General features: G+C 49.6%; 1 protein-coding gene across 5 annotated transcripts in view; it reads left to right on the top strand.

Moving 5' to 3' along the window:
- The first annotated feature begins 1,524 nt into the window (after positions 1-1,524).
- NRK (Nik related kinase) overlaps positions 1,525-15,865 on the top strand; it is a 93,274-nt gene continuing 78,933 nt past the window's right edge. For 3 of the 5 annotated variants that reach the window (XM_081963762.1, XM_081963763.1, XM_081963761.1), the window contains exons 1-2: positions 1,525-1,948; positions 15,402-15,467. In XM_081963762.1, the coding sequence (XP_081819888.1) occupies positions 1,892-1,948; positions 15,402-15,467 (123 nt within the window). In that variant the 5' untranslated portion in view covers positions 1,525-1,891. Of the gene's footprint in view, positions 1,949-4,736; positions 5,070-5,300; positions 5,319-15,401; positions 15,468-15,865 lie in introns of those variants that run through there. The other 2 variants (XM_081963764.1, XM_081963765.1) reach the window with 2 other exon arrangements.

Below are 15,865 nucleotides of genomic sequence, written 5' to 3'. Positions count from 1 at the left end.
TGTCTGGAAGTCTTCGGCCTGCTATTTGCTCCTCTGTTTAGCCTTGTTATTTTTTAAGGTGTGTGTCTACCTCGATATCTACAGTTACATCTTCCCCTCTCTCTATATATATATATATCGCTCTCTGCTCCAGAGTTATAATTTGTACAATGAACTTGAGCCTTACTTGCAACTCTGTGTCACTTCTAGAAAGTAGGTTAGTCCACGTACAAACACCCTTTTTAAAAATAAAAAGTTTTTTTACTAGATAAACATTAAAAACATTGGACATAGTGTGACATTTCTGGCATAAATGTTTCCATATAGTGATTAGATCTTACAATAATTACATTTTATATCCATTACATAGGTGTATGTAGTCAGTCAGTTGATCCTTTCTTATATATAACTAGCTGTACCAGGCCAGGCGTTGCTGTGGCCCAGTCTGGTTAAATGGAAAAGAAAGAAAAGAGAAAGTCCCCCGGCAGAGGCGGCCCCCTCATGGAAGTGAGCCACGGTGGCCCCTGCAAGAGCCGCCACAGAGGACGGTCCCACAGGCCCCAGCCTGGCCAAGCTGAGGAGGAGAGGAGGAGGGGGAGGCCGCTGCCCCCAACCCGCCTTCCCTCAGCGGTGGCGGCGAGAGGAGGCATCTGGCGTCCCCTGAGGAGCAGGAGGAGGAGGAAGGAGCCGCCCCTGGCAATGCGGACAAGAGGCAGCCCCCGCTGGCCGCTGCTCCATCCAGAGACACGGTCACCACTGCAGTCGCCGCCTCACAGGGCACCCTCCCTCCCCCCCCCCGCAGTCCACCTCACAGGGTTGTTGTGGGGAAAGTAGGAGCTTAGAAGAGAATTAGGAATATTTGCTGGGGGGAAAAGGAAAGGAAAAGAGAGAGAGAGAGAGAGACAAAGGAAGGAAGGAAGGAAGAAAAGTAAGAAAGAAAGAAAGAAAGAAAGAAAGAAAGAAAGAAAGAAAAGAGAAAAGGAAGATGGGAGGGAGGGAGGGAAGAAAGAAAAAGAAAGAGAGAAAGAAAGAAAGGGAAAGGAAAGGAGGGAGGGGAGGGATGGAGGGAGAGAGGAATGAAAGAAAGGAAGGAAGGAAGAAATGAAGGAAGAAAAAAGGAAAGGAGGAGGGAGGAGGGAGGGAGGAAAGAAAGGAAGAAAAAAGGAAAGGAGGGAGGGAAGGAAGGAAGGGAGAGAGAGAAAGAAAGAGAGAGAGAGAAAGAAAGAAAGAAAGAAAGAAAGAAAGAAAGAAAGAAAGAAAGAAAGAAAGAAAGAAAGAAAGAAAGAAAGCTTGGGACGAGTTAACCCTGCTTGGCTTTGGATGGGGCTTTGCCCGTTAACCCGGGGAGTGTGCAATGCACGTGGATCCGATGCAGCCAGCAGGGGAAAGCGGTTGTGTGAAGAAGCCAACTGACGGGTAACGGAGAGAGGAGCCGACCCTCCCGCCCTTCTGCAGCTGCCCGCTGCCCCCCAGCCGGCCCAGCTGTTGCATCCCCCTCCCCCCTCCACGTCACTTCCTCGCAAACTTTTCCTGGGAAAGGTCTGGGCGAAAGTTGGTGTCCTTGCGAGCATCTGGCCGGGGGAGCCGCTGCGTCCGCCTCGGCCTCTGAGGGCGGGAGGGGGGGAGGAAGACGCCAAGTTTCTTCTCCTTCCTTCCTTCCTTCCTTCCTTCCTTCCTTCCTTCCTTCCTTTCAGTCTCTTTTTCCCGGCTCTGCATGTCCGGCTCCCTGCGCTGGGTCCCGCCGGCCGTTCCGCGGCCATGGACGACGGCTGAGCCCGCTAGAACCGCTGGGTAGCCGCGGGCAGCAGCAGCCACCGAAGAGCCACCTAGCCGGGCCGGCCACCGCCGCCGCTCGCCCCGCTCCTCTGCACCGGCGCGCCGCCCGGAGGCTGCCGGCATCCCCTGAAGAGCCATGGCCAGCGACTGCGCCGCCCGGAGCTTGGATAACACCGACCTCGGGGCGCTCCGGGTAAGCGGCTCCTGCGTGGGCCGGGGGAGGGGATGGAGGGGGGGAGAAGCGGGCCTCTGCGTTCCCACGACCCCCGGAGCCCCACCCCCCCGGCCTTGGGCCTTCTCCTCTGGGCGCCCGGCTGGAGTCTGAGCTCAAAGGCGCGTCTGAGGCGAGAGCCCCGGGCCTGCCAAGGGCTGGAAGAGGTCCAGCCTTGGTTGCAGGTCGTGGGAACGCCCCGCCAAAGTGGTCAGGGAGCCGGTTAACTTTTGAGGAGGGTGGCAGCGAGACACACAGACAAAGATACACGTGTACACACACACACACACACACACACACACACACACACACACACAGAGGGAGGCAGAGAAAGTGGAGAGAGAAAGAAAGAAAGGGGGAGGGAGGGAGGGAGGGAGGGAGGGGAGAGAAAGGGGGGAGGGGAGGAAGAGAAAGAGAGGGTGAGAGAGGGAGAGAGTGAAGCTGAGATGGAAAGAGACAGAGAGGAAGGGGAGAGAAAGAGAGAGAAAGAGGGAGGGAAAGGAAGGGAAAGAGAGAGGGTGAAAGAGAAAAAGTTAAAAGAGAGAGAGAGAGAGAAAGAGAGAGAGAAGTCAGTGTCAGTTTGCCTTCTTCAGTGTGCATTTCCATTCGCTTTTCATCTTTCCACCTCAAAAAGGGTGAGCCCACCTCCCCCTGCTCATCCTCCCCACAACCCTGGACAGAAATGGGATTTGAACCTGGGGCTCATTGACAGCTGCTGTAACTGGTGACTTATGTCCTTGACTCTGAAGGCTCCTCCTTCCGTGCTCTCTGAGCTTCCTGGTTTTCTTGCAGATGTTTCATTACCCAACTAGGTAACATCACCCACACACACCCCGGGGTCAGCGCAGCTTAAATCCAGCCACAGGACTTTTCTCCTCCAGAGGAAATTGCAGTACAGAGAGTCCTTGATTTACGACCACCGTCAAGCCCCAGTTTTTCATTGCTGAGTGAAATGGTTCTTAAGTGCGTTGCACCCTGTTTTATGACCTTTCTTGCCATGGGTGTGAAGCAAATCACAGCGGTCGTTAAGTTAGTAACCCGGTTGTTAAGTGAATCTGGCTCCCAAATTGACTTGGGTTGCAAAATGGGATGACATGACCCTGCGGGACACTACGACCGTCATAAATATGAGTCAGTGGCCAAGCATCTGAATTTGGACCACGTGACTTGAGAGGATGCTGCAAGAGTGAAAAATGGTCATAAGTCACAGTTTTTTCAGTGTTCTTGCATTTCAAACGGTCACTCAATGAATTGTTGTAAGTTGAGGGCAATCGAACAACTTTATTTTCACTTTGATTGTACACTAATTGGCATCTATTAAAAATGAAATTTCATTGCATCCAGCTCTCAAAGGGTCACCACCTCCAATTTTACACGGCTTAGACAAGATAAATAAACACATGCAAAATTATGTATATATACCCACAAATGTTTTATGACACAGAGAAACAACACAGTCTAGTTCGGATGCATTCATGTTTATGTCGAAAAAGGTGCCTATTTTCCCCCTGCCAACCCCCCCCCCCAACCCCCCCATTCAATTGGAACTGGCTGCATTTGAAAACTATTGTGTGTTTTTCTGCTTGGCAGTTTATAGCAGGATATGCATAATGAAGCAATATGTTTGTTCCTGATATATTGCATTGTGGGTATTCCTGCTATAAGCCATCCAGCCTCTCGTGAAAGGGTGGACTATAGATTTTGTCGCCACTAAATGAATCCCCGATGGTCGGGAAGTAAAGAGGATGGTTCTCAGCTTCTGGGTTGGGTTACCCTTTCAGGCCCACCAGGATTGCACTGCCGTTTGTTGGAAATGGTGTAGGGTCTCCCGCTTGGGCTGGGGGGGGGGGTTGGACTACATGACCTACAAGATCCCTTCCAGCTCTGTTAATCTAAAATACATGTCATCCTCAACTTAAGGACCACAATGGAGCCCAGAATTTCTGTTGTGAAGGGAGACGGTTGCTAAGTGAGTTTTGTCCCATTTTATGACCTTTCTTGCCACAGTCATTAAGTGAATCACCATCAAGTTAGTAACCCAGTTGTTAAGTGAATCTAGCTTTTTCCTGTTGACTTTGCTGGTCGGAAGGTCGCAAAAGGGGATCTGCCCCTGCTCCCCCGGGACACTGCGACCGTCATAAATGTGAGTCAATTGTCAAGCACCTGAATTTTGATCTCATCATCATGAAGGGGGGGCTGCAAAGGTCGTAACTGTGAAAAACAATCAAAAGTCACATTTTTTGGTGCCATCGGAACTTTGAACAAACAGTTGTAAGTCAAGGACTACCTGAAATAGAATGAGTTTTTTTTATTCTTGGTTTTTGCAAATCTTCCAGCTAAGTTCCTCGATCTCTTTTGGAATCCTTGATAGGATTCTTCCGATCCATCCCAGATCTTTTGAATCTCGGCAAGGACCATAGCCAGAACTGCAGCAGCCTTGAGGTGGAATCAGATCTAAGGCCGAATAAAGAGGAAATGCTACTTCCCGGGGAAAAAAAATGTGTATTATTATTATTATTCAAAGAAACTGAAACTGCCGTTGCCTTTTCTGTAGCCACATCAAGGCTGGTGACTCATAAGGAGACTCACTCGGAGTGCGGATGGGCCACGTTCCTTCTCAGATGCGCTGCTGGGTGGGGTCGATTAAACTATCTAAGGGAGGAAAGAAAGGAAGTGAGGCAGAAAGCGCGCATTTCCTTTGATCGGCCCAATGTTTCATCTGCCACTCCTGGGAATCTTGAAAATGTGACTCCGTCCAGATCTGGAGGAGGGTTTGGGGGAAGAGCTCATGAACTCTGCCCATGGAGAACTTCCGTGTTGCATGCTGCAAGGCGATAGATTTGAGCCCTAAAAATGCCCGTCCTTGCGATGCTGTGGGCCCCACTCTCTGTATTTACGGGCTAAGCAAAGCTGAATTCTAGAACTGGACGGCACCTGATCTACAACGGTTGGTTCGGTGGTGGTGGCACCCGCTCGACGGTGTTTGAATCACGGGACGTGAAGTTCGAATGGGTTACAGTTGCAAACTTGATTATTTGCGTGATGGGCTTCCTGAGTTTCTACAGCAGTTGATATTTTCCTTGTTGATGTTTACAATAAGCTTGTAAGCTCCCTTCATTGTTCAAATGGGGAGAGGAGGAGGAGGAGGAGGAGGAGGCTTTCAACCGGTGGTGGGATTTCTTTGGGAGAACCGGTGATTAACTTTCTGAGCAGTTTAGTGAACTGGTTGCTGGAAGAAATCTTTAGGGCAGAGAACTGGTTGTTAAATTATTTGAATCCCACCAATGCATCCAACCACTACACATTGCCTCCATGCTCTTAAGACCCCATTGGATTCCACTGTGAGAAGCTTGTAAGCTCCTTCATTATTCAAATGGAGAAAGGAGGAGGGGGAGGGGGAGGGAAAGGGGAAGGAGGAGGAGGAGAAGGAGGAGGGGAAGAAGAAGAAGGAGAAGGAGGAGAGGGGAAGGAGGAGGAGGAGGAGGGAAGAAGGAGGAGGGGAAAGGGGAGGAGGAGAAGGAGGAGGAGGAGGAGGAGAAGGGGAAGGAGGAGGGGAAAGAGGAGGAGAAGGAGGAGGGGAAGGAGGAGGGGAAAGAGGAGGAGAAGGAGGAGGAGAAGGGGAAGGGGAAGGAGGAGGAGGGGAAGGGAAAGGAGGAGAAGGAGGAGGAGGGAAGGAGAAGGAGGAGGAGGAGGGGAAAGAGGAGGAGAAGGAGGAGGGGAAGGAGAAGAAGGAGGAGAAGGAGGAGGGGAAGGAGAAGGAGGAGGGGAAGGGGAAGGAAGAGGGAAGGAGGAGGGGAAGGAGGGGGAGGGGAAGGAGAAGAAGAAGGAGGAGGAGGAGGGAAGGAAAAGGAGAAGAAGGAGGAGGAGGGAAAGGGGAAGAAGGAGGGGGAGGGGAAGGAAAAGAAGGAGACATTCAACTACTACACATTGTGTCCATGCTACCTTACATTCAGTTGTGTCCAACTCTTGATGATTCTATGGGCACAACCTTTGACTTTTTTTATGCTCTGGCCGGTGATAGTTTGGATGGCGTCCATCCAGCCACCCCGTTCTTTGACGGGAGCTCCCATCCCAGCTCAAACCAACTGTTAGAGACGAGTTGGGTCATCAGGCCAGTCAGGTGGACTTGGGTCCCCCATCCTGATGGATTTGGCCACCTCTGGGCTCCCGGCCTTTGCAACAGAAGCCAAAGGTTTTCCTTGGCCCTCGGAGAGAGTAAACGCCCGGAGTGGACCCGGCGGCTACAGGCGGCCAGGAATTTACCATCCTTCTCCAAAGCTTGGAACTCCAAAAAGCTTTAGGGGGTGAAGTCACCCCATCCAGAACTTTTCCATTTGCACGTCTGAACGTCATGTTTTAAAGCTGCGTCTTTTGCAGCTTCAGCTTCTTTGAAGATTCAGAATTCTGAATTCCTTCTTTATGTCATTGATGACATTCCATCCCACTAACCAATATTTTGGCTAGGGGAAGAGTGTGTGTTCATTCTCTCTCTCCCTCTCTTTCTCTCGCTCTTCTCTCTCTTCTCTCTCTCTTCCCTCCCTCCCTCCCTGCCTCCCTCTCTTTCTCTCTCTTTCTCTTTCTCTCTCTTTCTCTCTCCCCTCTCTCTTGTCTCTCTCTCTTCTCTCTTTCCCTATCTCTTTCTCCTTTCTCTCTCTCCTCTCTCTCTTTTCTTTCTCTCTCTTTCTCTCCCTCCCTCCCTAAATCTCGTGTTTGCTTTAAAAAATGAATTTATTTTCTGCATATCTTCACAGCAATTTCTGGATGAGGGCCATCCAAAGTTTTGTTCTTCCCTTTATTAAGTCAGCTGATCCCTGCCCCCCAAAAGTTGGAAAGGGTGGGGTTCAGGAAATCCTTGGGTTTGGGAGATAACATTTGTGTCGTCTTTGTCTCACCAGCAAATATGAGTTCTGCCAAGTTTTTAAAACCCGCTGAAACGAGGTTAAGGCACCCTCTGCGCATCGGTTGAGTCATTGATATGTCTGGCACAGTCCCTATCCTAAGGCACTTCCAATGAATGTACCTCCGAGGTCTGCAGCAACCCCTGCACCAGGGGGGCTTCTTGTCCACCAATGGTCATATCAATTCCCCCTGAGATGTGGAGTCATCGCCCCACATCCCTGCTGGAAATATATACTCTGTGTGTGTGTGTGCGTGCGTGCATGCGTGCGTGCTTGTGTGCTTGCACGCACGCGCACGCGTACACACACATGCAGGTCTTGGCGTATTCAGGTCTTTTCCCGTGTAAGATTGAGAGTATCTTGGTGACGTTTTGGCACCAGCCTGAAGATGCCGAGTGGGATCTCGTCGAAACGCCGCCAAGATACTCTCAATCTTACACGGGAAAAGACCTGAATATGCATACCAAAGGAAAAATCCTCTATATTTCTGTATATGCAGAATGTATCTTACTTATTTGATTGGCAGTGAGGTGCAAGCATCTCCAAAGAGAGGGGGGGAGTGTGTGTGTGTGTGTGTGTGTGTGTGTTTTAACTTAAGTGAAATTAAACCGGCTGTTATGTTGAAAATAGCAGCAATCCACCGCCAGGCTCAAATATTCAACTTGGATCGACTCTTGTTTCCCCTTGGCAAGGCCATCATCTATTACAGTCTTCCAGACCAGTCAGATTCTTCATTGTCCAAGAATTGGGCCCATTTTAGATGCGGGCGTTTCCTTGACCATCGGTTTTTGTGTCCCTGGACCATTTGATGGGCTCCTTCTGCCAAAATAGCTGCGGTTTCCTTTGACAGGTGCCAACCGTTTGACCCAACCATTTGTCACTCGGATGTTAATTACTCTAATGGACTCCACCATATGGCTTCTCCTCTAGTCTGGTCTTCATCCTAGGACGAGGAGGCCAGTAGGGTGAAAGAAACCCAGGCAGGCGGGGTGGGGGGGGGCGGGGGGGCGGAATGGGACCTGAAGGCCACCAAGTGCGTTTCCTGCCGTGGTAAACTTCTGGGGTTGGCGGCAGAGAAAATAGGAGCATAATGGACTTCCTTGATGCTTAAACCAGATGGAGATTTAAGACTTAGCAACGTGGATGTTTGTTTTCTGCAGTGGTTCAACCGGTTTGCTGTGCAGTTTAGATTGGCTAAGCCAAGCCACTAGATCTCATGGCTGTTGACTATCTATCAATCAGAATAGAACTGGAAGGGACCTCGGAGGTCTTCTAGTCCAGCCCCCTGCTCAAGCAGAAGACCCTGTACCATTTCAGGCAGGTGGCTGTCTAGCCTTTTCTTAAAAACCTCCAGAGATGGAGCACCTACAGCCTCTGGTGGCAGGCTGTTCCATTGGTTAATTGTCCTCATGGTTGGGAAGTTTCTCCTTAGTTCTAGGTTGCTTCTCTCCTTGATGAGTTTCCCTCCGTTGCTTCTTGTCCTGCCTTCAGGTACTTTGCAGAATAGCTTGACTCCCTCTTCCTTGCGGCAGCCCCTCAAGTACTGGAAGACTGCTATCATGTCTCCCCTAGTCCTTCCTTTCTCTAGATTACCCATCCCCAAATCCTGCAACCATTCTTCATATGTTTTTATCTCCAGGAGTCCAGACCCAGCATCCTAGTTGTTATTCACTCTTTCCAGAGTTTCAATGTCTTTTTTATAATGTAGTGACCAAAACAGGATGCAGTATTCCAGGTGTGGCCTTACTAAGGATTTATAAAGCAGTACTAATACTTCACGTGATTTTGATTCTATGCCCCTGTTTATACAGCCAAGGATTGTATTCGCTTTTTTGGCTGCTGCCCCACACAACTGGCTCTATGACTTAAAATAGGCATCCTCAAACTACGGCCCACCAATGCAAAGTATCCAACCTGCGGAATGGTGGGATGAAAAGCAGCTGCCAGCTTGTAAAGAAGTGCTTTAAAAATCTTTAAAAACAGCCTTTCAGATGTCTTCCACCACCATGTGATCCATTAAAAGTCTTCAAATGTATTTAAAAGTCTTTAAAAACAGCCTTTCAGGTGTTTTCCACAGCCATGTGAGCCATTAAGAGACTTTAAAAGTCATTAAAGGTCTTTAAAAGTCATTAAAGTATTTAAAAACAGCCTTTCAGATGTTTTTCACAGCCATGTGGTCCAGGGCTGGTGGGTGGGTGAGTAGGGAAGGCACTGCTTTTAAAGTAGTGCTTTAAAAGTGGGTGGGTGGGGGACATATCTCCACCTTTCCTAGCTTCTTCAAAATCAGCTGAAGTTGGCTAACACTAATTCAAATGCAACCACAGTATAATGCCTGATGAAGGAGAATTCGCCCACTGCTTTGATTCTTCCCATATATAAAGTACATCCACCAAATTGGTTGCTGAACAATTTTGGTAGATATTCATGTGAGTATATACACATGTGTGGCAAAAAGCAAACCAGTTTGTGAATTTTCCTCCAGGCTTAAAAGACCTTTAGCCCTATAATCCCAAATAAGCAGGCCCACACTTCCCATTGAATTAGTAGTATATTTATGATGGTTAAAATTGTTCTTCATTTTAAATATTGTATTATGTCATGCTTTTTTGCACGGCAAATGAAGATACGTGCAGTGTTGATAGAAATTTGTTCATTTCCCCCCCAAATGATAGTCGGGCTCCCAACAGTCTGAGGGAGCATTATCCCTCCTTAATTCACCATTGGAGGCTCTGTGTGTGTGTGTGTGTGTGTGTGTGTGTGTTGATTCTCGCCTTCTTCCACCTGCTTCCAGTGTCTCAATGCCCATCTTGGGGGTTTCAGTTGCAGTCTTAATTGGAGCAGTTCCAGGGGTGGGTTCTGGCCACCATTACTGCTGGTTCGGCAGCCATTTTGTTTTCCACTTACATTTGCAAGCAGGTAGTGAAGATAACCAGTAGAAAGAAGAAGACCTTAAATAATGGTTGGGGATGGCCTGGAACCTTAGAGGTCACTGGAGACCCGTGTTAGGGCCATGGATGAGCCCAACTGACTGCCCAGACTAAGACCAAGAACAGCTGGGCTTAGAAGGCTACCCCCCATTCACTAAGGAACCCACATCTGTACTACATCTATTTTCAACCACCTTGGACTGTCCCCCATTTTTATGATATCTCCACCTGCTTCACCTTCACGTCCTGGAAATATTTGGAACATTTTCCCCTCCAGCTCCCCAGTAACATCTCAGCCTCCGGCTATTAACTATTAACTTTTACCATCTGCACCCTTACCCAATTGGGTTTTAATATTTTATCAATCTACTCAAGGCTAGACCTGCTCCGCCTGCGAGAGGCCCCTCTCTCGCAGGTATGGCCCTTGGCGCTTTCAAGGGCCTGCCTTGATGACGGGTTTGTGAACCCCGAGAGGTGGAAGAAACGGAGGCTGAGGGGCTTTTTATCTAAATGTTTTTTATTGCTATTAAGGGGTTCCAGGGAGGGGGGGTGGGATAACCAGGCCGGGAGAGGAGCCAGTGCCAGTGCCAGACGGGCAGGTGAGTCCGGGAAGGAAGTGAGCGGAGTGGGGGGGGGAGAAGGAACAAGTTATTCCAACAGGGGGTTGTTTGATTACAACGGTCGCGGGGAGGGGGGGATGCGAGGACAAGAGAAGATCACAAGGTCGGTTGGGAGACCGTGGCTGCTAGCTATGCCCGGTCGTTTGTACCAACCCCCGCAACCTAGGTGGCCAGGAACTACAGAGCCGGGGCCTGCGGCTGATGCTTTGCAATGCAAGGTCCGTAACCAACAAGGCCCCCCTCATTAATGAGTTGATCTCTGAGGGGGAGCTGGACCTTGCAGGGATAACGGAGACCTGGTTGGGCCACGAGGGTGGTTTACCCCTTGTGGAAATGTGCCCACCAGGTTTCCGTGCATTCCATCAGCCTCGGGCCCTGGGTAAGGGTGGTGGGGTGGCGGTAGTTATATGGGAAGGTCTAGAGCCGAGGGAGTTCACTGTTCCTCAGATATCCGGGTGTGAGTCCCTTGGTGTGAAATGGGGCCCAGGGAGGCAGTTGGGTTTGCTGATTGTATACTTGGCTCCTCGCTATACATCAGCGGCCCTGCCCGAGCTCCTCGAGCTGATCTTGGAGACGGCGGTTGAGATCCCCAAGCTTGTGGTTATGGGGGATTTCAACCTGCCGTCGGCGGGAGCAGCATCTGAGGTGGCTCGGGAGTTCATGGCTTCCATGACAGCCATGGGCCTGACCCAATTAATTCAGGGCCCCACACACGAAGGCGGCCACACACTGGACCTTGTTTTTGTATCTGAGCAGTGGACGAGTGATCTGGGTATAGGGGACTTAGTTGTCACACCCCTGTCATGGTCAGATCACTCATGTCTCCGGCTGGACTTCCCTGGCGCTACCCCCCACCGCGAGGAGGCGGGACCAGATGGTCCAAGCTGGTACCGCCCCAAGCACCTGATGGAACCGGATAGGTTCCAGACGGAGCTTGGGCCATTACCTGTAGCCCTGACCCGTGCTCGGTCGGAGGACCTAGCGGCCGCCTGGAATAGGGCGGCGGCTGGGGCCTTGGACCGGGTTGCGCCTTTGCAACCTCTCCTGCGGCAGCGACCCACCCGGGCTCCTTGGTATACCGAGGAGCTGAGGGTGATGAAGCGCCATAGGAGACGTCTAGAGAGCAGGTGGAGGTCCTCACGCTCCGAATCTGATCGAACACAGGTAAGAGCCTATTTACGGACCTACCTTGTGGCATTAAGGGTGGCCAAACGTAGATATTGCACCGCTCTTATTGCGTCCGCGGATAACCGCCCTGCCGCCCTGTTTAGGGTGACCCGCTCCCTCTTGTCACAGAGGACGCGGGGGGCACCCTTGCAGGGCAGAGCAGAGGAGTTTGGGGAATATCTGCAGGACAAAGTCGCTCAGATCCGGAGCGGATGGGCCCCCCTCAGTGGACCAGACGGGCCGCCAACAGCGAGTCTTGTGAGACCATCCTGGGAGGAGTTTGATTCTGTTGCCCCCGAGGATTTGGATAGGTTACGTGGACGGCTGCGACCCACCACATGTTTAATGGACCCGTGTCCCTCCTGGTTGGTACTGGCATCTTGGGAGGTGACCCGAGGCTGGCTTCTGGGCCTGGTGAATGCCTCATTGGGTGAGGGATCCTTGCCAACCGCCTTGAAGGAGGCGGTGGTGAGGCCCTTACTTAAGAGGCCTTCGCTTGACCCAACGGAGCTAGCTAATTACCGTCCAGTCTCCAACCTTCCCTTTCTAGCGAAGGTTGTCGAGAATGTGGTGGCGCAGCAGTTTCCACGACACCTTGACGAATCCGATTATCTAGACTCACGCCAGTCCGGCTTCCGACCCGGGCACAGCATGGAGACAGCCTTGGTCGCGTTGGTCGATTCTCTCTGGAGGGCCAGAGATAGAGGTTGTTCCTCTATCCTGGTCCTATTAGACCTCTCGGCGGCTTTTGATACCATCGACCATGGTATCCTATTGCGCCGGTTGGAGGGGATAGGAGTCGGAGGTACTGTTCTGCGGTGGTTCGGCTCCTACCTCTCCGACCGGAAGCAATGTGTGTTGACAGGGGGACAGAGGTCGACCCCGAGGCCACTCACTTGTGGAGTGCCACAGGGGTCGGTCCTCTCGCCTCTCCTGTTCAACACATATGTGAAGCCGCTGGGTGAGATCATCCGTGGTTTTGGGGTTGAGTGTCACTTCTACGCTGATGATACCCAGCTGTATATTTCAACCCCAAACCACCCCAACGAGGCTGTCGAAGTGATGTCCCGGTGTTTGGAAGCCGTCGGGGTCTGGATGGGGGACAACAGACTTAAACTCAACCCCTCCAAGACTGAGTGGCTGTGGCTACCGGCACCTCGGTTCAGCCAGCTGATTCCATCGCTGGCCATAGGGGGCGAACAATTGCCCCCTGTGGAACGGGCGCACAATTTGGGCGTCCTCCTTGATGCCCGGCTGTCAATGGATGACCATGTGGCAGCCGTGGCAAGGGGGGCGTTCCACCAGGTTCGCCTGGTGCGCCAATTGCGCCCCCTACTGGACCGGGATGCCCTATGCACGGTCACTCATGCGCTGGTGATGTCCCGCCTGGATTACTGCAACGCTCTCTACATGGGGCTGCCCTTGGGACGCGCCCGGAGACTGCAGTTAGTTCAGAACGCAGCCGCGTGGGCTGTGATGGGGAGTACGAGGTACTCCCACGTAACACCTCTCCTGCGCGAGCTGCACTGGCTACCTGTGGTTTTTCGGGTGCGTTTCAAGGTGCTGATTACCATCTTTAAAGCGCTCCATGGCACGGGACCTAGTTACTTGCGGGATCGCATCCTCCCACATACATCCCTGCGGCCAATTCGCTCACACAGAGAGGGACTTCTCCTGGTGCCGTCCACTAGGCAATGCCAACGGGCGACACCAAGGAGTAGGGCCTTCTCTGTGATGGGCCCAACCCTCTGGAATGACCTCCCCCCCGACATTAGAACCACTACTGACCTCCGCTCCTTCCGACAAAAATTGAAGACTCACCTGTTCCGATTAGCAGGCCTGGCATAATTACAACTGTCCCTCCTGGCAAATGTACTATTAACTGGTTATTTTAGGGGTATTGTTTTTAACTTATTGTGTGTGTTTTAGGGGTTCAAAATCCTATATTTATATATACTGCTTTGTACAGTTCTTTTAATTCCATTTTTTAACCTCCTCCATTCCAACTGTACATATTCAATTTTTATTGTATTTTGATATATTTTGCATGGACTGTACACTGCCCCGAGTCCCTTTTGGGAGAGGGGGCGGTCTAGAAGCATGAATAATAAATAAAAATAAATAATTTGATTTCACCCCTGATTTACATATTCAAATCATTTTAGGTTTTTTTTTTCTTTTTAAAAAAGACAGCCTCGCATTGTGATAGCGACCATTGGAAATAAACATATTTTAAACTTTATTTGCATCCTTAGCTGAGGCAGAAGTTAAGTGTGTGTGCCCCAGTCTACGGAAGAGTTTTGAGTTTTGCTGTGGTGGTGTGACCTTAGCTGCCCTGTGATTTTGGATGTCCGTCCTTCCTCTCTTCTCCAAGCTGTTTTTAGAAAATAGAATTGCCTGACCCCGGGGAGGTTGATTCTACTTTAATTTTGGGTTCTGTTGATCTGTTCTCCGAGAATAGATGTGGCGTGATCATTCCACAACATTTCAGAAGTTCTTATCCACAAAAAACATGGAAACATTTTTGTCTCAGTTTGATCCAGATAGGAAGAATTTGTTAGTTTCTTTATAGCAATCGCACTTAAACCTATATACCACTTCATAGTGTTTTGCAGTCTTCTCTAACCAGTTTACAGAGTTAGCCTCTTGCCCCCAACAATCTGGGTCCTTATTTTATCAACCTTGGAAGGATGGAAGGCTGAGTCAACCTGGAACCAATTAGAATCGAACTGCTAGCATTGGGCAGAGTTAGCCTGCAATACGGCATTCTAATCACTGTACCACCACAGCCTGCCCTTCTTTCCTTCTTTCCCTCCCTCCCTCCCTTCGCACTTAACTTTAGCACTTAGACTTATATACCGCTTCACTGTGCTTTACAGCCCTCTCTAAGCAGTTTACAGAGTCAGTCTCTTACCCCTCCTTTACTTTACTTTATTTCGTATTTCTAGACCGCCCCCTCTCCCAAAAGGGACTCGGGGCGGTGTACAGTCAGGCTAAAACACAAATAGGATGCATATAAATAAATACATAAATACATAAATGGAGGAGGCTATATAAAACTGTACCTTCAAGTAAAGCATTAAAAGCAGTATTCTCCAACAATCTAGGTCCTCAGTTTACCCACCTTGGAAGGATGGAAGGCTGAGTCAACCTTGAACCAGTCACGATCAAACTGCTGGCAGTGGGCAGAGTTATCCTGCAATACCGCCTTCCAACCAGAGCACTACTGGGTCTCTTAAATTCTTATGGAATTTATTTGCCGCTCATTTTGTAGCGAAAGATTCTGAGCAGTTTCCAACATTAAAACATTAAAACCCTGAGTATTCCTTTCCTGCAGATGGATTCTATTGTGTGTGTATGTGTAAAACTATCTACCTATTGCTTTTGAATGGACCAGGGGGGATTTTATCCTCATCCTTTCACGGGGTGTGTTGAAGAGTTGAAGTATGTTCAGATCATACAAAGACCCCATTTTACCCAGGTTGTCTGTCCTGGAGATGGTTGAAGTGTTTACGTATTGCAAATTGATTTCACTCTGGGTGGTACACAACCAGCAAGTAAAACCACAAATCTATCAAAGAGTGATTACTAAAGATCGAAATACTTTTTAAAATTAAACTGTACGACCCACAAGGCACAGAGAGAGGGAATATAGTTAGGTTTGCAGAGTGCACGTAACCATCAACTGTGGTTCCTCTAGTCTACCCCAAGATGCTAAGCCAAACAAACCACATAAAGAGTTGGATGCAGCTTGCAAAACTCAGCCAAGAAGCTAATCTTACCAAGAAGCACACTAACTCCCTGTAATTTAATTCTTTTCTAGGATCCAGCTGGAATATTTGAACTAGTGCAAGTCGTTGGGAATGGGACATATGGACAAGTCTATAAGGTACGGGATATTTCTGAAGAATGGATGAATAAAAAATTTAAAATATTCTATTCCATTCCACAGTGAATTAAAGTTAGATAGAATGTCCTGCTTTGCTTGGACATCATTGGCCACGAGTTTAATGTCAGTCCGAATAGCAGCGAGGGCCTGGTGGCTGATTTCTCTGCTGGTGGAAAGGGAGAAGGGAGACAGTCACGATTTGGCCATCTTCCTTATATTAGTTTGTTAAGCCAAACCTCAAGGCATCAAATGTGTGGCCAGTGATTAATGCAACCAAGCCTTGAGGGGATGTGATGCTGTCATGTAACTAATTCCATCCGATTATAAAGCTCCGAGCCACTTTGATTGATGGTTGAACATCCATTCCAACTGGTGCTTTTCTTTTTCTTTTTCTGCTG

This window comes from Natrix helvetica (genome assembly GCF_964273705.1).
Source record: "Natrix helvetica genome assembly, chromosome: 11".
Lineage (NCBI taxonomy): Eukaryota > Metazoa > Chordata > Lepidosauria > Squamata > Natricidae > Natrix > Natrix helvetica.
This window is presented reverse-complemented; position numbering and strand designations above follow the sequence as displayed.